The following is a 22041-nucleotide window of genomic DNA, read 5'->3' as shown; positions in this document are numbered from 1 at the left end:
CCAACTCCTCACTCCCTTATCTTATTTTCCAGATGGCCTAGAGGCGACAGGGAGTCCCAATGACATGAGGAAGGCACGGCGGAGCCGGGCCTGCAGGCAGGTTGCTGACGCCAGGTCCAGCGTTTCTTCAAGTCTGTCTCATCTTACACTGCTCAGGGCGGGGAAAGAGTAGCTGCTGCCTACGGGAGTATTCCCTGGAGGCCAGCTAATCGAAACAGTCCATCAAACATCACAAGCCGAGTCTATTCCATGAGGTCTTCCTATGTGAAGGGGATTCCCTCCAACGATAACAGTATCTCTAGTTCCCAGCAGCGCTTGGCCCCATGGCCCTTTCAGGCTCAGTTAAGATCGTGGTTTCATCCTAACCAAATGGATTTTTTTGTTTTTTTTAATTCTAGAAATGAAACATCTGGTATCTGCTCCTTCCTCCTGTCTTTTACAGTGGTTTCTCCCTTCTTATGAAATAGCAAAGACTCAGTCACTAGGGAGGCGGCCCCGTCCTCAGCCACAGCAGCCCCAGGCCTGTTGCGTCCGCCCAGCGGCCCGTGAGCTGTCCCTACTAGCACCAGCAGGTGGCGCCACCAGAGGCGAGGTCATAACCAGGACCCCAGGGCGCAGCACCTGGATCTGGGGAGCTCGGCTCCTGGGCTCTCCTCTGGGGACCATTTAGTGTAAAACTGACGGCCCGGCAGGGTCCACATCAACCACCCAGAAGCAGCGTCATCCTCCGAAGGGCCCTGGGAAGGGCTCGCCTCCCGAGGCCTCCGGGACAGTGCGTGGCTGGACCCCCAGGGCACAGGATGTGCAGAGGAGGAAGTGACCCACGCGGCGGTCTCCTTCTAAGCCGTGGTCTCTAGTTCCCCTCTACGGCCCACCTCCCACAAAGTCTCAGCCACACCTCCGTTGGCTCTGCTTTGTACTCTAGATGCCTCTGGTCCCATCGCTGAGACCTCAAGGAAGCCCACGTGTGGTCTCACAGAGACACGGAAGTCACTTACAGACATTGTGTTCAGCGTTTTTTCTGATGGCTGCACACCAGTGTGTGTTGAGGGCATCCACCCTCACGTCTGCTCCGCGGCTAGAACGTTCCCCTCCTCGATGCTCTGCAGCTGCAGCCTCTGACTCGCGAGAGTTCTGCTGCCTCGGCGGCTCCCAAAGCCAACCCCGGGGACGGTCCGTGCCGCAAGCAAGACCCCAGGCAGCGCCTCCTCCCCAAATAAGTTGACTTTGGCTTCAGCCTCTATGGCTTTGGCCAAGCTGGCTGCGTAACTGTCCAAGGACTTGTGCACTTCGGCTCTCACGTGAAGAACAGGGTTCTTGGCGGCTTCTGAGAGAGAAGGCAGAGCAAAGGTTAGCGAGGGACCAGGACCGTGGCTGTCCCGGGATAGGCCTGCCCTTGCTTCACTGCCCCTGGGAGCGGAAGCAAACTGAGGTTAAGGGTGTGGGTTCTGGAGTCACAGTCCGTAAGGTGACAATCCTTGACTCCCCTACTTACCATCTGGGAAATCTTAGAAGCGTTTAATCTCATGTCGGTTACCTCATCTGTAAAGAGAAGATCGTGGCACACCCCTTACGTCATGGGGTTCCCGTGATAATTAGACAGCTCTTCCTAAGGTGCTTTAGCCTAGGTCTGGCTCATAGAAAAAGGCTTGATAAATACTTTCTATTAATGACATTCAAATTTTTACATCTTTGAAAGAGTTCTCCGGTCTTTCAGCTCCCTGGAGTGTGTAATAGCTTTGGCTCTAAACTTCCACAAACCTGAATGTGGTCTCTGTCCTCTCCACCCTCGCTCAGAGATTCCCCAAAGCCATGGAGAACCTCAGGACTGGAAGGACATTGAAGGTTCAGGTGCCCCTTCCCCCAGGATTAGGACTCCTGACACCTAAAGTGCACAGGAGGGAGGGAGGAGGGAGGGAGGGAGGGAAGGAGGGAAGGAGGGAGGGAGGGAGTGAGGGAGGGAGGGAGGGAGGGAGGGAGGGAGAGAGGGAGGGAGGGAGGGAAGGAGAGGGAGGGAGGGAGGGGAGAGAGGGAGGGAGGGAGGGAGGGAGGGAGGGAGGGAGGGAGAGAGGGAGGGAGGGGGCCCTTCAATTTCACATCCATGGCCTTATGACTATTAACCTCACTGCCTGTTTCTCTCCTGACATTTTGGGAGGAACGGCGTATCCCCTACACCTCACGTTGTCTAGAGTAGGCAACTTCCACCCCATTCTCCAGGAGGGAAAGAGGGGAGGACCTCTGCCCTGCCACTCACTCCCGGGAGGACTGACATGGTCTTACACACGTGCCTGCTCCCTGCCCTGCGTGCAGAGAAGGCGCCTTTGGAACTGCCAGCCCCCAACACGTAGGCTGGATGGGGCAGGCTTGGCCCTATGCAGGCTGGGTGGATTGCAGAGGGCTTCAATCCATTTTTTTTTTAACACGGGAGTAACATATTATAGAGCCCATGAAGCTGCTAATCCAAGCTCTGTTCTTGCATCCACTCTGCCCGTAAAGCAGACGAGTTGATATCTGCCTCCTAGACGCCCATGACCACCCCTCCATTCACCTGGAATCAGGGAGGGGGTGGCGGAAGAGACAGGACGAATTATGAACCTAAAGCTCTGCCCCGGCCCATATTTATTTTGGTACTCAGCATCTCTGAAGAGTTTATATCTTAAAGTCCCTGGACTCTTCCACCACATCCACATCCGGCCATGTCGGTGGCTGTCCTCACCACCGGGTGGGATTCAGAAAAAAAGAGATTCTTCCCTCTGCGGGCAGCCTGGATGGCTCCTTTGTCACTCTTCTAATCAGCATATCTGGATGGGAAACTAGACCCCAAGTTCCAGAGGCACCGAGAGCGCTGAGGGTTGAATTCAGAACAACTGGAGCAGAAAAACATAGGGACTGGATGACAGCAGAACTCATTCCTCTCACAGGATCCCAGCGCCCCCATCAGCTCCAGAGGCAACAGGCCAATCGAGACGGCGGCCTTTGCCTCCGGGGAAGTCGGCGCACTCACTGGGCAACGACTTCCATTTTCCACGGGAGGAAGCCGAGGCTCAAAGAGGGCAGGTTCAGACTCCTAACCACACATCATCCAGAAAGGAAAGAAACCGCGGAGGGCTCAAAACTGCTGTATCCAGTCGGGCAACTTCCTGAGGGAGGAGATGGGAAGAGTGTGCGTGTGCGTGCGTGCGTGCGTGCGTGTGTGTGTGTGTGTGTGTGTGTGTGTGTGCGCTCGCCCAGCCTTAGATGCTGCTCGCTCCGAGAGTTGGAAGCCTAAGGACTCAAGTGAGACTGGCAGGCCGGGAGTGACATGGGGCTGGGCAAAGGCGGGAGCCCTGGTGTGCTGGGGATGGGAGCAGGCTGGGCCAAGGAGCTTTCCTAAGATCCTTTCCCTTCCCCCGTTTCCCTGAAGCCGTCAGTCACAGAAACCCACCTTTGATTTGTTCCACTTCATCTTCGAACGTCACTGAGCTCCTCCTCTTGGGTGGGCAAGTGTGGGAGGGAGGGTTGTCATCAGACGTGAAGTCTTCGAGCAGCATGACATCCGTTCCTAAAACCAAGGGCCGATTGTGCGCCTACAACAGGCAATACCAAGTCCTTCTCGCCACCTTTCTCGCCCTCGCTCACACCCCTTGCGTCCCTCTCACCCTTTTCATTTATTCAAACCCACAATCATGTGCAACCAAGTCCCCTGCAGCACTTGCCCAGGACACACACTGTCTCTCGTCCCATTTCAGGGAGTTTGCAGCCAGCCACTGGGGCTGCTTCAGACACACCAAAAATACAGCAGCGTTATCCAGGCGGACGGGCTACCCGCCACAGCGAGCAGACTCACAAGTGACGAGTCTGCCAGACCTGGAATGGGGAAGGGCAGTCGGGCTGAGCGGAGGAGGGGGCCCTGTTAAAGGGGCTTTGTGTTCACAGTGATTCTTCTTACAGTGTGAATTTCTATCATTCTAGTTAAAGTATGCTGTGCTAAATAAACATTTCAAACCTGAACATGTAAAGTTCTTTGGGGGCCAAAAAGGGATTGAGAAATATGCCCCCCAAAAAGTGGGGAAAAGGCAGAAAGGAAGGAAGTCCTATGAGAGAGAGCTGGGCAGGTGGGCAGGCAGGGGCGGGGCGGGGGGACCAGTCTTGTTCTGTCTTAGTCTCCAGCTATCAGTCCTTCAAGACCTTGGTGCTCAGGAAATTAGGAAGAAAGGGGAGCTGGGAGCTCCTCATATGTGTTTTTTTTTTTTTTTTTTTTTGCGGTACGCGGGCCTCTCACTGTTGTGGTCTCTCCCGTTGCGGAGCACAGGCTCCGGACGCGCAGGCTCAGCGGCCACGGCTCACGGGCCCAGCCGCTCCGCGGCATGTGGGATCTTCCCGGACCGGGGCACGAACCCATGTCCCCTGCATCGGCAGGCGGACTCTCAACCACTGCGCCACCAGGGAAGCCCCCTTCATGTGTTTTTGCAGAGCAAGCTGAAAAGGCGTGTTCCTCTAGCGGACTTCACAACATGGTGGTTAAGCACACAGCTTCCCAAGTTGGACAGATCTACGATCACAGGCAGGATATTTAGTCCCTCAGCATCCTTCCATGTCTACAAAATGGGGGTCGTAATTCTCTCTACCTCATAGAGTTGTTGGGAGGATTTTGAGTTGAGACGTGTGAAGATGTGACACACTGCCTGGCGCACAACAGGTGCCTCATCGATGAAAGTCATCACTCGTGAGGACACGGCTAATAAACAGCGGGGCTGAAGCTCACACTCCGGTCTGTGTGACCCCCAAAGCCCATGCTCTTCCTTCTGCCTACAACAGGGGTCCCCAAGCCCCGGGCCGCGGATCGGTACCGGGCTGCGGCCTCTTAGGAACCGGGCCGCACAGCAGGAGGTGAATGGTGGGCACGCGAGCGAAACTTCACCTGCGGCTCCCCCATCGCTGGCATCACTGCCTGAACCACGCCCTCCCTGGTCCGTGGAAAAATTGTCTTCCACGAAACCGGTCCCTGGTGCCCAAAAGGTTGGGGACCGCTGGCTTACGACACTGTCCCCTTACTCCTTTTTGCCTGGTCACCTCCTATTCACTCTTCAGGTTTTCACATCACTTCCTCAGAGAAGCTTTTCAAACACCGCCCTCCCCGCCGACAAGTTCTCCCCCAACAGGGGGCACATACGACTCCGTTACGTGTCCTCACAGCACTCGGCTTCCCCTTCCATAGCTCTCATCACCCTTATAACCCTTACTAAAAGCAGAATTATTGAGGTATAATTTGCATCCCACACAATTCACCCATTTAAAGCGCATGGGATGGCCGTCTTTCCCACTAGACGGAAAGCCCCATGAGGGCAGTTTACCACTACATCTCCGGAACCTAGCGCAGTGTCTGCTCAAAGCAAGGGCCTGGCAAGTAAATATCTGTTAAATGAATGAATGTCATTCTGCCTCTGGATTCCTGCTGGTTGTCTGAGAAGAGGGAGAGAGCCCAAGGAGAGACAGAGACCCTCCCGTCCTTCAAGTCACAGCAGGGACTCGGGCCTACAAGGGCCGGTGCTACCAGTGGTTCAAGCCTCCGGGCTGCCAGTGGGAGAACATCCTCAGGGAACGTTCTGCCTGCGGGGAAATGCTCCACGACAGGAGGCCTGGGCTGGGTCCCTGCCCACGGCCGGTCCCCCCGGAATTCCGTGACACAGGCTCAGGCCAAGAAACACAGGTCAAGGCAGAGAGGACTTTTCCAAAGGCCCCGGCAGGAGAGATGCAAGAGCAGGGAGGGAAATGCCCACAGACAGCCTGCTGTCGAGGGCCAGGATTTAGCACCCTCCCTTCACGCCCAGAACACGGACAGACAGCAGCCCCGGGACGGGGTGCTTCGTCAGCTCCATGAATGACTGACGTAGGGACACCGACGGCCTCTGCCCACGAGCCTCTCATCCAGTCATGAACTGGCAAGCACGGGGTGTGGCACTTGGGTCCCCAGAGCGCCGGCAGCAGACTGTGACATCTCAGAGCCTGCCGCTGGGGGGAGGAGTCCTGGGCGGCACCATCCCCTGGGCCGCAGCTACAGGGAGGGTCTGGAGAATGCTGTTGGAGATGTGTTTCTTTGGGGAGACCGAGTTCCCCATAGGCATGTCGCAGGGCATCTAATGATGGTGACAAGGTATCCGACCTGGTTGGAGCTGCCCTTGATAGAGGGACGGCTGCCCCAGCTCACAAATGGAGAAACGCGAAGGTTTAGAAACAGACTGAGCAGCTTGTCTGAGATAACACAGCTCTTAAAAGTCAATTCGAGGGCTTCCCTGGTGGCGCAGTGGTTGAGAGTCCGCCTGCCGATGCAGGGGACGCGGGTCCGTGCCCCGGTCCGGGAGGATCCCACATGCCGCGGAGCGGCTGGACCCGTGAGCCATGGCCGCTGAGCCTGCGCGTCCAGAGCCTGTGCTCCGCAACGGGAGAGGCCACAACAGTGAGAGGCCCGCGTACCGCAAAAAAAAAAAAAAAAAAAAGTCAATTCGAGACTGAAAACCAAGCAGGTTGACTCCGGCGCCTGCACTGGACGATGGTTATTATAATTCGAGTAACAAATGACAATCATTTAGCATTTTAACTTTTCAAAGGCTTTCACTTAATTTGAATCTCACAACAACCCTGCATGGCAGAGAGAACAGGAGCTGAGATCCCCACTGTAGAGAGGAGGAAACTGGGGCACAGAGATGCTGAAGAGCCGTGACTGGACACCCAGACCCTTGCCTCTCGCCCCTCCACACCCTGGGAGACATCCCTCTCCCCACCAGCTCCCACCCGGCAGGCACTGGGGAAGCGCGACAGGTGAGGGGCTTACCTGAGTCCTGAGAGCAGCTGAAGCCGGTGTCCCCCGTGCTGCTGCTGTTACCCAGGGGCTGCCCGCCTGCCATGAGTGCCGTGAGGTGTGGGGACAGGCCCAGGTCTGCAAGGCAAGGTCGGCACTGACTGCACCATCCACGGCCCACCCAGCCCCCAGGGGCCTCGCCTCCGCTCCCCTGTCCGCTCTGTCCTCCTCGCAAAGCGTGCTCTCCACGCACTGAGGACACGAAGCTCTTAGCCGCCCTTCCTTCACTTCGTCCCTTGTTCCTATCCCGGGGAGTCTGTGACAGGATTCACTGGGTCCCCCCAGAGGGGAAGCGCCTGTGACAAACGTCAAACACCAACAAGGCAGGTGGGAGAGAAAACGAGGTGAAGGGTCGTGGGAGAAGATCGTGGGATGTTTTTTGAAGAGGCCGAAACCCCCAAATGAAGAGGATGTTTGTAAGTTGGAAGGTGGGAAGTGGGCAGTGAAACTAGCCCAGGAAAGAGCTGAGGCTGGCAGAGGGGGAGGCCTGGAAGGAGGCCCCCAGAAGCTCAGGAACTGGAGGCCCGGAGTCTCTGCAGGCAGGTGGGGCTTGATGGAAAGTCTCTACAGGAAGCAGTGGGTCCCCTCCACTGCTGTTCCCAGTTCGGGGTCCAGGCTCCCGTTCCCCATGTTGGCAGGAGAGTGGACAGAGTGAACTGGGGGACTCTGGCCTTAGCGACACCAGGCACATGGCAACGTGGCAAAAACCGAGGGAACAATGAGAAGCTACATAGTTACCAGTGGGAGCCCCACCCTGGGCAGAAGACCAGAGACCCCGTCCCCAGGGAAATCCAGCCAGCCAGAGAGAAAAGCCCCACAGACCCCAAGATCTGGGCGCCCCGTGAGACGGCCCAGTCCCACCACCGCCCAGGGCTTCCCGCTGGCTTTCCTGGGCCGACTTACTAACCGTGAGGGACGGTGGAGATCACCAGATACTTAAGGAAAGGCACTAGCAGAAATGGGGAAATAAAAAAGGAAGGGAGGAGGGAGAGAAGGGAGAAAAAAGGATGTCTCGAGAGACGATGCAGGGAGCTTCAGAAAACAAACAGAATTCTAATTGGGTGTCCTTAGAAAATTGAGAAAATAATGACTCCATGAACAGAAGAGCTGGTGGCCATAAAGACCATGGAGTTAACAAAAAAGGCACTCTTAGCAATTAAAAAAAAGCACAGAAAAGTCAAACTCCTCCGATCTCACGAGGAAGACCTACCTACCTGCCATGAAGGACCACCAGCGTTCCCCCCCAGCAAACCTACAGAGAAGAGACACCTCCACCCTGTACCTTCATCCTAATTCTTCTGAGGGGACAAAGCAACATGACACACATGCCCTCCTTTCTCCTTCAGAGCCACGGAGGAAATGATGGGGGCTGAACCCGTGCAGTCAGAGCACGCTGCTCTCAGAAGCTCCCTGTCATGGCCTGTGGGGAAAGCACTTTTGCAAGGAGCCTTCCCCTCTCCTGGGGGTCGGTGTGGAGGTCTGGGGCCAGAGAAGAGCCCAAACATGATCAGCCACCTCCAGGGTCCTGGCCTCAGAATATGACTATGTCTCAGCTGGAAGCCCGGCCTGCGGAGGGGTGGATCGCCGGGGGAACATCCACTGCCACCCAGGACGGCTGAGGCCACAGTGGGTTCTGGACGCCATCTCTGAGGCTGCAGTGAAAGCCAGGCACAAGTCCTGGTCTCTACCAGTGGGAGAAATCACTGGAGCCAGACCAATGCGGCTCGGCTAAGAGATGTGGACACAGGGCAGCCGGGCGGCAACCCTCTATTCTGTTTATCCAGCATTTTACCCCTGGAGAGTAGACTCAGCTACCCTGAGTTTTTTCACATGAAACAACAACACATCTACTGGGCTGGGCCCAATCCACCCCCTTTCACAAAATTTTTTTTAAAAAGAAAGAAAGAAAAAGGCACAAAACGACAGGCACAGGGATCGGATCAGAAGCCTGGAGTGGCCAGAAGAGCCATGAGTGCCTTTGAGCGGCAAAAAGAACAGAGTGCAATTCTGGGGTGACATTGGCACTTTGAAGTAACCAGAAGACCTCTAGGTGGCGCCAGGAAGGGAACTTGGTAAAAGCAAGGCAGGAAAATTCAAAGGCCCCAGGGTCTCCTTCCTTCCCTCCAGCCCAGACCTCGCAAGGGCCCTGAGGTGGGGCATTTCCTCCGAGCAAATGGGAGTCAGCGTCCCTCCCTGCAGAAGACAGCTGGGAAGGCTCTATTCCCGGTTCCAGGAGCTTCGAGCATCACACGAGGGCAGCATTTGGAGAGGCTGGCCTCCCACCATGCCCAGGCCTCCCTCGAAGCCTGGGTTGGGCTGATGTCTGGGCTGTCCACCCCAACTGGGTTGGCGAGTGGCAGAGCTGTTGGAGAAGCCCGTGGCCCTTTCTCCTGAAGGCCCCTTCTTTGCTCCGATCACCTGTAGCCGCCTGTCAGCTTTGGAGGTGTCGTCTGGCCTCCCAAGACCAAACGTAAGCATTTAGCTCACGTTTCAGCACTGGAATCAAGGTCCACTCCAGGGCTGACCTACCCACCATGCAGTGGCCCTGCCCGGCAAAGCCCAGGGAGGCCAGAGATCTCAGTTCCTAGGGGAGCCCCATGGGAACCTGCTAATGAGACTCACAAGCAGAACGTATTGTGGTGGTCCGGTGACAGCCGGCACCCAGGGGAAACCTAAGCTGCTGCGCTTCTTCAGGTTGGGGCTAACAGAATGAGAAGACCAAAATCCACGGATTATGGCTGAAATCTATGTATGAAATAAACATGACTGCATGTGTAAAACTCCTGGCCTCCCGGAGTCAGCAGGAAAGCGCCAGGTGTCTGTGGAATGCCACTTCACTGCACCTGTGCTCACAAGCACGGTTAGGAAAGTTTATAATTCCCTGTACTGAATCCTCTGGAGAAAACTTTGCAGATGCCTATGCAAACGGAGAGGAACAAAACCGAGACAGGGCCTCCGAGCCTTTCCTTGCTGGCTTTGGAACAAATCTTACCATCCTTCTTACCGGGGATGCCAGGTGGAAGGCAGAGCTCTCCCTCCTGACCAGAAAGGCTGTGGGCATTCCTGGCGTGGCTGGAGCAGAGCGCGGAGCTGGGGTGGGCACTGCATTCTGCTCTTTTTCCAAGACTCCTGCTGACGCTGTTGCCCACCTCCTGATGTCAGGACGTCCCGGGAAGAGACAGCAGGGATGCCCCCAGCTCCCATTCGAGGGGAAGGCCGGCAACTCAGAACCCATCATCCCACCTGCTCTTCGGCCCAAACACATCCCACAAGACTGCTTTGCCCTCAGTGAGGAGACTGCTCACCGCCTTGGACTTGCCAACCCAACCACAGCGGGTGTTTTCCGCCTGTTCTCACGGCCTCACACGCTCTTCCAGGATAATCTCAAGTGGCTTGCGTGGAAAATCTTGGCCCCCAAAGCAGATGTTTCTTTCTGTTCTATCTACCCTCTCCTCCTCCATTCTCCTTCCTCATTTTTTTCCCTTCCTCATTCTTAACTTCATTGGAATCGAAAACATTTAATGTTTTTTAATTTTTATTTTTTTGCCTAGAAGGTAAGTGATTTTACAAAATCTGAACAAGTAAGTTCATCAGTGAAATGAAACCAAACCCTGAATGTACTCCTCCTGGCTCACAAGTCACACTTGGAATCATGGTCTTGCCAGTGGCAGGGGGTGGGCATTTCAGGAATTAAAATACTGGGGTCCTGAGAGATTTTTTTCTCCTATAGTCAAAATTAAAAGTCCCAGAATTCCTTCCTCTCTCAAGAAGGAACACTCCATCAGTCCCTGAGATAAATCAGGGACATTGGTTTGTTTAATTGCCACATGGAAAAGACTCCTATCATCACTACCACTGAATATTCATGATAATTAAGAGTTGCTATTTCTTTCCACTCTCTTGAGAGGGTAGGTGGAAGACCTATTTCCTGAGGAGGAAAAATTATCTCGAGCAGCATGAGTTGCCCAAAGTCATCTGGCAAGAGACTAGAACTGCAGTCTGAACTGGAGCTTTCCTTGAATATGGTCTGATAAGTGCCCTCAGAGTCTCTCTTCCAACAGCCTGTCCAGATGACAGTCTCCCTCAAACAGCACAGTCATAACTGCAGGGACAAGATCCACGAGTGCATGCTACAAACAGTGGGAGCCTCAAAATATCTGCTATGTTGTACTTATCAATGACAATGGAAAAAACAGTGAATTTACAGTGGGGCAACTTGGCAGACGCCATCTTAACTGTAGGGACTGAAAGTACTTGCCACCAAATTCATACACTGAAGCCCTAACCCTCAATGTGATGGGTCCTTGGGAAGGTACTGAGGTTTAGAAGAGGTCATGAGGGTGGGGTGCTTATAAGAAGAGACCAGAGAGCTTGCTCTCTCCTGTCCCTCTCCCCAGCCCTCCGCCATGGGAGGACACAGCAAAAGGACAGGCTGCAAGAGGGTCCTCACCAGAACCCAACCATGTTGCCACCCTGACCTCAGACTTCCAGCCTCCTGAACCGTGAAAAAATGAATGTCTGTGGTTTAAGCCATGCAGTCTACGGTAGTTTGTTGTAGCAGCCCAAGCTAAGACATCAACCGAGAGATCAGGGTAAGAACTAGCTAGTGAGAAGACCTACTGACATATGTACCCCTGGCACGCTCATTAGGAAGAGCACATCCCCCGCCCGGCCTTGCCTGCCAAAAAGGTATTACCTCATTGTGACCCTGAGAACACATGAGCTACATGCAAATTGAGGGGCCTTCTACAAGATCCCCGATCAGGACTCTACAAAAAGTGTCAAGTCATGGAAGACAAGGAAAAAAAAAAAAAAAGACTTTGTCAAAGACTGAAGAAGACAAAGGAGATGTGACAACTGAATACAACGTGGGATCCCGGACTGGATCCTGGAACAGAAAAAGGACATCAATGGGAAAATGGGTGAAATCCGAGTCAAGTCTGTAGTTGTTAATAGCGCTGCCCCCCTGGCGATGTCTTAGGCTTGATAGCTGTGCTACGGTTAGGCAAGATGGTAGCACTAGGAGAAGTTGGGTGGATGGGTATTCTCTGTACTGTTTTCCCAACACTTCGCTGAGTCTAAAATTATCTCGAAAGAAAAAGGTTTAAAAAAAAAAAATCTATCCCCCACTAGAGTAATTCCTCTGGGTCTCATCAAAGGGGATGGGATCATGTCCGGAAACTGTGAGCTCCGAAATCAATTACCAAATGGAGGAGCAGCTGTAACACACCAGATAGTGACACTTCAATGAGAGAGTGGAGGTCCGCCATCGACACGTCCTGAATTATTAGCGACAATACGAGGAAACCACCGACCCGGGAGGAAAGGCCCAAGACGGAGTATGTCCAGGAGGAGTAGCTGAGGAGGGCAGGAAGTGCTTTAAAGAGGACCCTGCCTTCAAGGAACACTGACAGGTGAAGGCAGCCTGGTCCAATGCTTGGGTTCTTTTTTCTCTAGATAGATCTATCTAGATCTACTCTCCAGGCCAGCGGGCCATGGCTGGGGTCACAGAACACGGATTTCTGAACTCTGGTGTACCCTGCCTTGAACTGCCGAGCTCAGGAAATCTGCTTGGGAATCACAGTGGACACTCTGGGATGTTCTTTCCCCAAAGGAAACCTGTGTTTTAAGCCCTGAAGCAGCAGTCAGTCTGAGACCTCGCCCATCAACCTGCCCGAGCGCCTGCAGGACCACAGGCTACACCCGCCTGACAAGTTCCCAAGTTACCTGTGATCCTGTTGGAAATGCTGAAGAGCCTGGAAGTCCTCTGCCGCTGCACAAACGGTTCCCGGTAATACCGATCCCCAAAGCACATGCCCAGTAGTTCCTTGCGAACCGTCTTGTTCCAGAGTCCATAGATCAGCGGGTGGCAGACGGCACTGGTAAAGGACAGCCAAGTGGCCCAGGTCTCCAGGGTTGGGGAGACATAGTTCTTCCCCCAGAGGGCCTCAGAGGTGATGACGACCATGTAGGGGCCCCAAGTGACCATGAAGGCCCCAATGACCACCAGGATGGTGATGAGCGCTTTGCACTGGTTGGCCGAATAGACCACGCCCTGAAAGGCGTTCTTCCTACTGCCGGAGGAAGAGGTGGAGGTGCTGGAGTTCTTCCTCCCGTTCCTGTGCGCGTCCTCCTCCACAAGGACCACGGTGCCACAGTGCACCTTGCGTGCCTTGACCCTGGCCACGCGGAAGATGAAGCCATAGCACACCAGCATGACCAGGAAGGGGAACAGGGCACACCAGATCTGCCAGAAGGCGGTGTAGCCAGGCTCCCGGTGCCACGCGGCCACACACATCCACTTGAACTCGTCAAACTCCACCGATGACCAACCGAACAGAGGTGGCAGGCAGCCGATGAGGGAGTGAAGCCAGATGTAGGCGAGCGCCACCACGGCTCGATTACCTGTGATCTTCATGGGGTACACCATGGGGTACAGGACCGCATAGTAGCTGGAAAAAGAATGGAGGCAGGTGAGGGAGAGGACTAAACATAGAGAAGACACACCAGGAGGGGCACCCACTGCTCTCCGAGGTGGCGAGCTCTGTTGGATTTCTCTCATGCAACACGGCCACGGGGTGAATGCTTCTAAAAGGAGCACCTCCTCTCAACCGTTCCCGGACAAGTCACAGCCTGGCCATGTGACCCAGCTCCGTGCAACTCTTCATCGGAGAACGGCTGGACACCAGGAAGAACACAGAGCTCAGGCGGCCCTGTTTCCAGAGCCCACTCACATTTGGGGGTGTGGCTAGTCTTCAGGCATCTCCAAGAGTTCTAAGGGATCGTGCATCGAGCCAGATCCCTTCTGTGTTTCTGACAGTAAACCTTTTAGAGCTGTTTTCAGAGGGACCTCAGAAACCAGAAGAACGGCTAAGGATTATGGGGTACATTCATTCAGTGAACGTTTACTGAAGGCCTGCCACATGCCAAGCACTGTGCTATGCACCGGGAATACAGGTAAGAAGGTGCAGGGGGAGACAGACACATAAGCAGGGTACAAGGCTCTGGAGCAGAAAGGGGATATTTAATCCTCGCAAGAAGTCTTTCGAGTGACTGGCATTATCATTATCCTCATCTTAACAGCAGAGAAAGGATAAATAATCTGCTCTAGATAAGGAAGGGGAAGAAACAAGATAAAACCCCACGACACCTGACTCTACAGTCCCCAGCGCACATGCCAGCAATTCCCTGCACACCGTCTTGTTCCGGAGTCCACAGACCAGGGGTGGTTCCCAACCCCTCAGCTCTGTGAAGAAGGAGAGAGGCCTGGAGAGCTACTGATTCCTATTGACGGGGCCTCGGATCCAGACTGCAGGGTCAGGGCGGACTTCCTGGACCAGATGGCACACAGACTCAGGTCTTGAACGAACAGAGGCACTGGCCAGGAACAGCTGAGGCAGAACGCCAGCCTTGGCGAGATGCGGAGATGTACCTGAGCACCGGCTCAATGAGGAAGCTGCCTGTAGCTCAACCAGGCCGGCGCGGGGTGATGGTGCGCGGGGAGAAAAGGAGCCAGGGGGCCGGGGCGGGCAGAGCCTTGCCAGCCAGCTGAGCTCTGACCCTTTAACTGGAGTGGGTGGGAGGATTTAGACCACGGGGTTGAAAGTAAACCACCAGCCTCCCCACCCGGACGTTTTATCCAAAGGAAATGTTCTTTAATGATGGAGCTTCTGCAGGAGGGCAACGTGTGGCGGGACAGGGGTGACCACACTGAGGCTGCCTGCTACAGGCGGAACCTTAGGAGATGACTATGGCTATGAGCCTCACACACCACCTGTGAACCACCTGCTCCACCAGGACCTTCCTGAGTCACCCCTGGGCACTAGAGCTCAGGGACGGGGGCCATGGCCTGAATTACCACCTGCTGCCTGGGGCAGGCTCTCATGGAGGGGTCCCTGTATGAAAGGCCTTCCAAATCAGAGGCAAGACGGGGACTGCTGGTCTCAAGCCTCGAGGCCCCACCAAGGTCTAGCCTGGAAGGAGTGTTTCTGAGCGTGGAGCCTGATGGGAGGAAACCACCGCGATTATGGTATGGATTACAGAACCCCTGCACAGAGCCTGGGGTAAAGCAATTCCTGTCTTCTGCTGACATCTGGGTTCGCATCTTGCAAAGGCCGTGCAGCCCCGTGAAAGAAGCATGCCTTTGGAGTTGGCGATCCCTGGGTTCAGATGGCGACTCTGCTGTCCACTAGCTGTGTGACCTTGGGTAGCTGAGCTAAGCTCTCAGAGCTTCAGTTCCTTCACCAGGAAGATGGGAATCACAGAACGTCTGGCATGGATCTGCTCCAAGGACAGAATGGGCTCGAGTTGGGGGAAAGGGCTGGATGGGGCCTCCCTTCAGATGGCAGCGGGGACAGAGCTGGGACACTGTGCACTGACCTTTCCCCCTTCCTTCCTGAAGACAGAATCCCTATCTTGCTCCTGCAAAACTGCTGTGACCACAGGGGACGCTGGGCCCTTCTAAGCACCAGGGGACGAATCAGGCCATGCTGGTGGTATCCCCTCCCTTGCCAGGTGACCAGCTGAGGCACTGACCTGTGTGACATCATCTGGCAAATGAAATGTGAGGGGAGTTTGCTGGGGTGGGACTGGGGGCACTTCCAGGAAGGTTTTCTCCACCTTTAAAAAGAAACAAGGCGGATATTTCTACTTTCCTCTGCCCATTTAAAACGCGTGCAGGCCCTCTGACCTCAGGCAACACTTCAGGGGTGAGTGTACAGGTAGGTGTGGGAAGCCAGGCCTGGGGAACATCAGCTGTCCCCATCTCCTCTGACCAGCCACGTTCAACCATTACGATGGGGCTTCCCTGGTGACGCAGTGGTTGAGAGTCCGCCTGCCGATGCAGGGGACACGGGTTCGTGCCCCGGTCCGGGAAGATCCCACATGCCGCGGAGCAGCTGGACCCGTGAGCCATGGCCGCTGAGCCTGCGTGTCCAGAGCCTGTGCTCCGCATGGGAGAGGCCACAACGGTGAGAGGCCCGCGTATCGCAAAAAAAAAAAAAAGTAAATACAGGGGTCGTTATCTAAGTGGGTGATTTCGTGGCAGGAGAGCTAAGCATTGGAGCCCCTACGGACATTACCACTTTAAAGTTACACGTGACATCACAAAAGGCTCTTTGGGGACCAAGGGTGGTACTTGGGCCCGTGTCTAAAAATGAGTTGTTGGAGAAAAGATGGAGCGCTTCAGAAGACAGCTAAGAGTACGGAAAACAAAGGAAAACCCCTCCGTTTTGGCCTGTATTAACCTGCAGGGAATAGGGAGTTGCTTTTGTTCTATATCTTCCTTTGAACCTGCAACTAGGCCTAAATGAGGCTTAAGTTTAAAAAATGAAGTTTCGAATCTATGAAACCCAGTAAAAAAATTCTTTTTGTGGACAGATGTTGGCATGTGTATATCTTGATAAAGGTGTAGATCTGAGCATTGCAATGTATGTACATTTAGCCAAAAGAACCCTAAAACCAAAGCCTTTAGCATCTCAGAAACTGGGCGAGTTACTTACCAGCCATGTGGACTTGGGCGAGTTTGCAAAACCTCGCTAGGCTCTTCTGCAAAATGAGGACTGATAGGGTCGTTGTGAGGATTAGCTGGGATAAACATTTGTTAACGGCATAGTGCAGTGCCCGGCAGGTGACTAGCCCCCCGCCCTTGTTTTCTGCCACTTTCTTACCGATGTTCCCATCTCTTCCTCCCACCCCCATTCTCTTATTCTTCTCTCCTCTCTCCTCACTTATCTTTTATTACTGCCTCCTCTCGCCTGTTTCCCTCCCTCTCACTCTCCCTTCCTTCCTACCCATCCCCTCCACCTCCCTCTGTCTCTGCTTCTCCCTCTCTTTCTCATTCTCTCTCTCTTTCTCTCTCTCTCTCTCACACACACACACACACATACACACACACAGCTGCATCTTTAGGTTTCCAACACAGAAGGCAAATATGTAACCTTCAAAATCACTAATATCAAGAAAATTTAATTCCCTAAAATTCATGGGGACAGGGGAAGGGGTGTTTGAAATCCTGGTCAGATGGTGATCATTTATATGAACATGATCGATTCGCTGGTCCAGTCAATTTGTATTTTTAGCCACACGAATGACCAATAATAAAAAAATTAATCGCACCTGCCATGAAAATATTTGAAGACACCAAATTCTACAGCAGTCTATACCTTATAGTCAAAGATCTGCGCAAAGCACTGTGATGGCCAAATCCATCTTGCTACACTCGCAGGAGGAAATGATCTATTTTCCAGAGACAACCAGACCTTGGTGACTTGTCATCGCTGGGAGCGGCCGAAGCCCTTTCTCGACTCACGGCTCTGTCACTGGGTGACCCTGGCGCGGGCTGTGGGGTCTGGGGTGCCTGGATTAAATCTCTAGTGAGATGACCGGTGATGCCAATTTGTTCACGTGCGTCACCTCTTCCGTGACCAGCTGTTTCCCCCGGTCTCCAGCTGTGTCCCATGCGCCATGCTTTTTCACCACTTCCGGCCTTGCTCCCTCCTCTGCGTTCTCACAGCACCTTGAACACACTGGCTCTGCGTACACACCACATGGTCCTAAAATTACCTGGCCACATGTCTATCCCCCCAACACTGCGAATTCCTCAGCGTGTCTGTTCATCTCCTTCAGCTGCGCGTTCCCAGCACCAATCACCTGGCCAGGCATACGTTAGGTGCTCCATAACTGTTTATCAAATGAATAAATGGAGGCGGCTTGTTCATTCGGAAGGGCCCCTGCAATCCTATTCACTGTTAGGACTTAGCTCAGATGCCACCTTTTCCCCGGAGCGTTGCAGGCCCCGCCCTCAGAAGCAGCCACGGGAGCTGTCATAGCGCTTAATTCTGCTTTGTGTTCACACCAGCACCCACGGGTCAGCCTCTGCCATGAAGCTGTGAACTCCTGCTGGGCAAGGGCTGCGTCCTGCTCATGTTGTATCCTACCATCCGAGGACGTAGCACAGGGCCTTTCACAGAGTAGACACCCAGCAGATATTCCCAGCGTGAAAGAGCAAGGCGTCGAAAGAGGCAAATGCTCTCTCGTTTGATGCATTCTGATGGCGTGATTTGAGAATCGGTCATGCTTGCTGGTGGAAATCGCACTCTCGCTTACCGAGACCTCAGATCCAAGTAAGCAGTATAGGGCCTCCGAGAGCTGCCCCCACTTACTGAGCATCCACGTATACACAGTTCTGCGAGAGGCATGTACCTAAAAACCGACTTCCCCGCTCTGCTCCTGAGCTGTTGGCCCCCACTCCACCTTCCACAGGACCCAGGACGGGATATCCCAAAAGTAATGATCCCCCATCCCATCCTACTGCCAACAGACTTCCAGTTATGTCTGCAGTGCTTATTATCAGTCTTGATAGGACGCCGATGAATGGCTGCTGAAGTAGTAACCTGTACAAGCTTCTGAAGGGGAGCCTGCCTTTTACACATCAAGAATCTTCAAAGTGTGTTTCCTGTGACTGAAAACACAATTCCACAAACATACATCTTCATCAAAGTGCTATATAGAACAGTAAGCTAACGGGGGACTGTAAAAATAAACTACAGTCCATCCAGAGGACGGAATACCATGTAACCATTCAAAATCATGTTCTCCAGGGATATCTGCAGGTGGGAAAAACGCTCACAATCACTTGTTAAGTGAAAAAGCAGGTCACAAAACCACATGTGCCTTGAGTCTATTTTCTAAATTTACTGCATGCGGCCAAAAATCCCTGGAGGCAAGTATACTAAAAAAATGTAGGGCTTCCTTGGTGGCGCAGTGGTTGAGAGTCCGCCTGCCGATGCAGGGGACACGGGTTCGTGCCCCGGTCCGGGAGGATCCCACATGCTGCGGAGCTGCTGGGCCCATGAGCCATGGCCGCTGAGCCTGCGCGTCCGGAGCCTGTGCTCCGCAACGGGAGAGGCCACAGCAGTGAGAGGCCCGCGTACCACAAACAAACAAACAAACAAACAAAAGTAAACAGTGATTGCTTCTGATGGGTGGGATTATGGATATTTCTTATTGTACTCTTTCTACTTTTGGTATTATTTTCTTCTGTTGGGGGGAAAGGAGATATTTGGAGAAGCCACCTGATTAGTTCTGACCAATGGCTTCCTTCACTCTAACCCCCCTCAGGTGCAGAGGGCTGAAAGGATTCTGGCCTCGGCCCTAGAGGAGGCCTGCACCTTGGGTAGACCATCCAGCCACCACTCATCGGCTCAAAAATGGACGATCCCAAGGGAGCCAGGGGACTCGTGTCACCCAGTGACGACAGCCCTGGGGAACCCCTCTGTGTTTTCCCTGACTCCTTCCCCAATTCTACAAATCACAGAGAATCTGAATCTCCCCCCTCTGCCCTTGTACAGTTGAACCCTTGCCTGGGATGAATGAAGTGACCATTGGCAAAATCCTAATAAAGAAGCCTCCAGGGGTCGGAAACTCTCTGTCAGAGCCTGCAGGACTTTCACAACTAAATCTGACAGCCTAACGCAGGAATCTGGAAGAACCTTCTAGATAGAGCTGAGGGGCGTCAGCAGTGCTATTCCTTGCTGGAGCCAGCTATGCCACAAGAAGGGACAGCCCAGATGTTTTAAAGCACACACTGCCTCTCCCAGGCGCCACCATCTTACTCCCTGCGTTGTCTTCCCTTCCCCTGCTCTCCTTCCATCCAGGACTGAGCTGATGTTCAGGCCCTTGCACTGTGGAGGATAGAGAGTATTTCCTCTTTGGGCTGCCCCGGTGCAGCTCTGGCCCAACCCAAAGCAACAGAGAGCAGGCAGCACTTTGGGGAAGACCTGGATCTGATACCTCCTCTGCCACGTCACCTTCCTCAGCTTCTGTTTCTCAACTATCAACTGAGAAGCAGAAGTTAATAGAACTTTTCTTTCTAATTTGTTTTTCTCATTTTTTGGCCACGCTGCACAGAATGTGGCATCTTAGTTCCCTGACCAGGGATCGAACCCACGTCCCCTGCAGCTGGAAGCGCAGAGTCTTAACCACTAGACCACCAGGGAAGTCCCCAACTACATGCAATCTAGACCAGATAAAATCAGAGGTGCTCTGGTTGAGGGGATAGAAGAAGAGGCAGAACTCTGCTTTCTCACCCTCCCCAGCACAGACATGACACCCTCCTGAGGAACTGAGGCAGCTCGGAGGGCATAGCCCACATGATCTCTCAGGTTCCCCCTTCACCCACACTCCTAAACCCTTCGATTCTCTGAGTGTGATGCAAGCTTACCGGTCGACGGCGATGACCCCGAGGGTGAGCATGCTGGCCGAGCTGATGAGCAGGTAGAGGAGGGCCGAGAAGTTGCACCAGACCACACCGAAGATCCATTCCCTCCGAACGGAGCTGGTTGCCACGAAAGGCAGCACCAGCACGGACAGCAGGAAGTTGGACAGCGTCAGGCTGAAGACGAACTTGTTGCTGAGGGTGAGGAGGTAGGACTTCCTGTACAAGGTGACCACGATGACCAGGTTGCCCAGGCAGACGAAAATGGTGATGACGACAATGGCGATGAACTCGGTGACGACGACGCCCCCTCGGCCACCGTCCTCCTCGGTGAGGTTACTCAGCTCCTTCCTGTGGCTGAGGGAGGAGTTGAAGCTCATGGTCAGTGCGCCTCGGCGGGGGGTGGGCAGAGCATGCTGGACAACTGGAAAGACAAGACCCAGAGACAGGAGAGCAGTCAGCAATCCACAGCCTGCGCACTTTACAGAAGAGCTGCAGAGGCCCCAGGTCACCCAGCCAGTCGTCTCCACGCAAGCTCTACAGAAGTGGCCAGCTTTCTACAACCGACTTTCTATGCGACTCACTGTGTCCCTGTGAACGATGTGTTCCCCCAATCTATCTATTTATTTATTTATTTAACTTTTGGCTGTGTTGGGTCTTCGTTGCTGCATGCGGGCTTTCTCTAGTTGCAGCGAGCGGGGGCCTCTCTTGTTGCGGAGCACAGACTCTAGGCACACGGGCTTCAGTAGTTGTGGCTCGCAGGCTCCAGAGCGCAGGTTCAGTAGTTGTGGCACACGGGCTTAGTTGCTCTGTGGCATGTGGGATCTTCCCAGACCAGGGCTCGAACCCGTGTCCCCTGCATTGGCAGGTGAGCTCTCAACCACTGAGCCACCAGGGAAGTCCACTCCCGCTCCTTGAGTCTAAACCACCCTATCCATTCTCCCCAGGACCAGTGGTTCAAAACCTTTAATGTACCTAAGAATCACCTGCAGTACCAGCTCAAAGAGCTGATTCTTGGGCTCCATCCCTAGAGATGTCTGGTCCCAGAGAACAGAAGTACAGCCTAGGAGTCTGCATTTTAGACAACCACAGGGCAGGTGATTCTGATTCAGTCCACCTGGGCTAGGCGGACTGCTGCTTTTGACTCCTGCAATGCAGGGTGGACCCGGAACCAGCAGCATCAGTATCACCCGGCGCTTACTAGAGATGCAGAATCTCACGCCCACCTCTGAACTGCTGAATCAGAACCTGCACGTTAATGCCGTCCCCCGTTGATTCATGTGCCCATTCAAGTTGGACAATAAGATTAGCATAGGAATCATTCTGAGATCCCTAAGCAGGGTTTAAACAAGCACAGTTCATACTGAGGCATCACTACCGCTCTCATCAGCCACGGTGAGGGAGGGCAAGGAGCTGACACTAATGATAAATGGGTAAGAGGCGGCACAGTTTGAGGTCTTTGCCCACAAACACCGTTCTCAACAAGGGGCAGTCCCTGCTCTTGGGACGCTGGCTCCGGATCTTGCTGAAAACTCAAGGTTGACACATTTTAACATTCAATCCTACAGACGAATGTTTCTCCAAAAGTTTCATCTACTTGAATCAGCCAAAAAAATCCCACAGATCACTTTCCCCACCTGCTCTTGTTCCCAGCAAAGAGAATACACCGGAAAGGAAGGGAAGATTGCTTTCCCCGAGCCAGAAAGCGAGAACCCTGGTGCCTAGACTGCCTACACACAGCAGCAGAGCCTTCCCGACAGCGCCCGCCTGACCTGGCACCTCTGTCCAGACACCTTTGGCCATAGGGAGCTGGTAGGTGAGGAAGGCGGCTCTTCCTCTTCCCAGCAGCCCTAAAGGCCAGTTAGAAAGTCTCCCTTTACCAACAGGCGCACTCGTAGGTCACAACCACAGATGCTGCGAGCTTGAGTAACATCAAATAATTCTAAGCCCTCCTCCCCTTGACAGCCTTCAAATACTTCACAGATTA

At 53.8% G+C, this 22041-nt stretch overlaps 1 protein-coding gene across 1 annotated transcript; it reads right to left on the bottom strand.

Annotated features, from left to right (window-relative positions):
• Positions 1-1061: 1061 nt before the first annotated feature.
• Positions 1062-20449, bottom strand: GPR161 (G protein-coupled receptor 161; the record flags this gene model as incomplete). The annotated part of the gene is made up of 5 exons (XM_082832679.1): positions 20061-20449; positions 12566-13290; positions 6812-6916; positions 3425-3541; positions 1062-1327 (listed from the first exon to the last, which is right to left on the bottom strand). The coding sequence occupies exons 1-5, from the start codon at positions 20432-20434 to the stop codon at positions 1062-1064; spliced, it is 1587 nt and encodes a 528-aa protein (XP_082688805.1). The 5' UTR covers positions 20435-20449.
• Between the last annotated feature and the right edge of the window lie 1592 nt (positions 20450-22041).

This window comes from Leucopleurus acutus (genome assembly GCF_964270905.1).
Source record: "Leucopleurus acutus genome assembly, chromosome: 2".
Lineage (NCBI taxonomy): Eukaryota > Metazoa > Chordata > Mammalia > Artiodactyla > Delphinidae > Leucopleurus > Leucopleurus acutus.
This window is presented reverse-complemented; position numbering and strand designations above follow the sequence as displayed.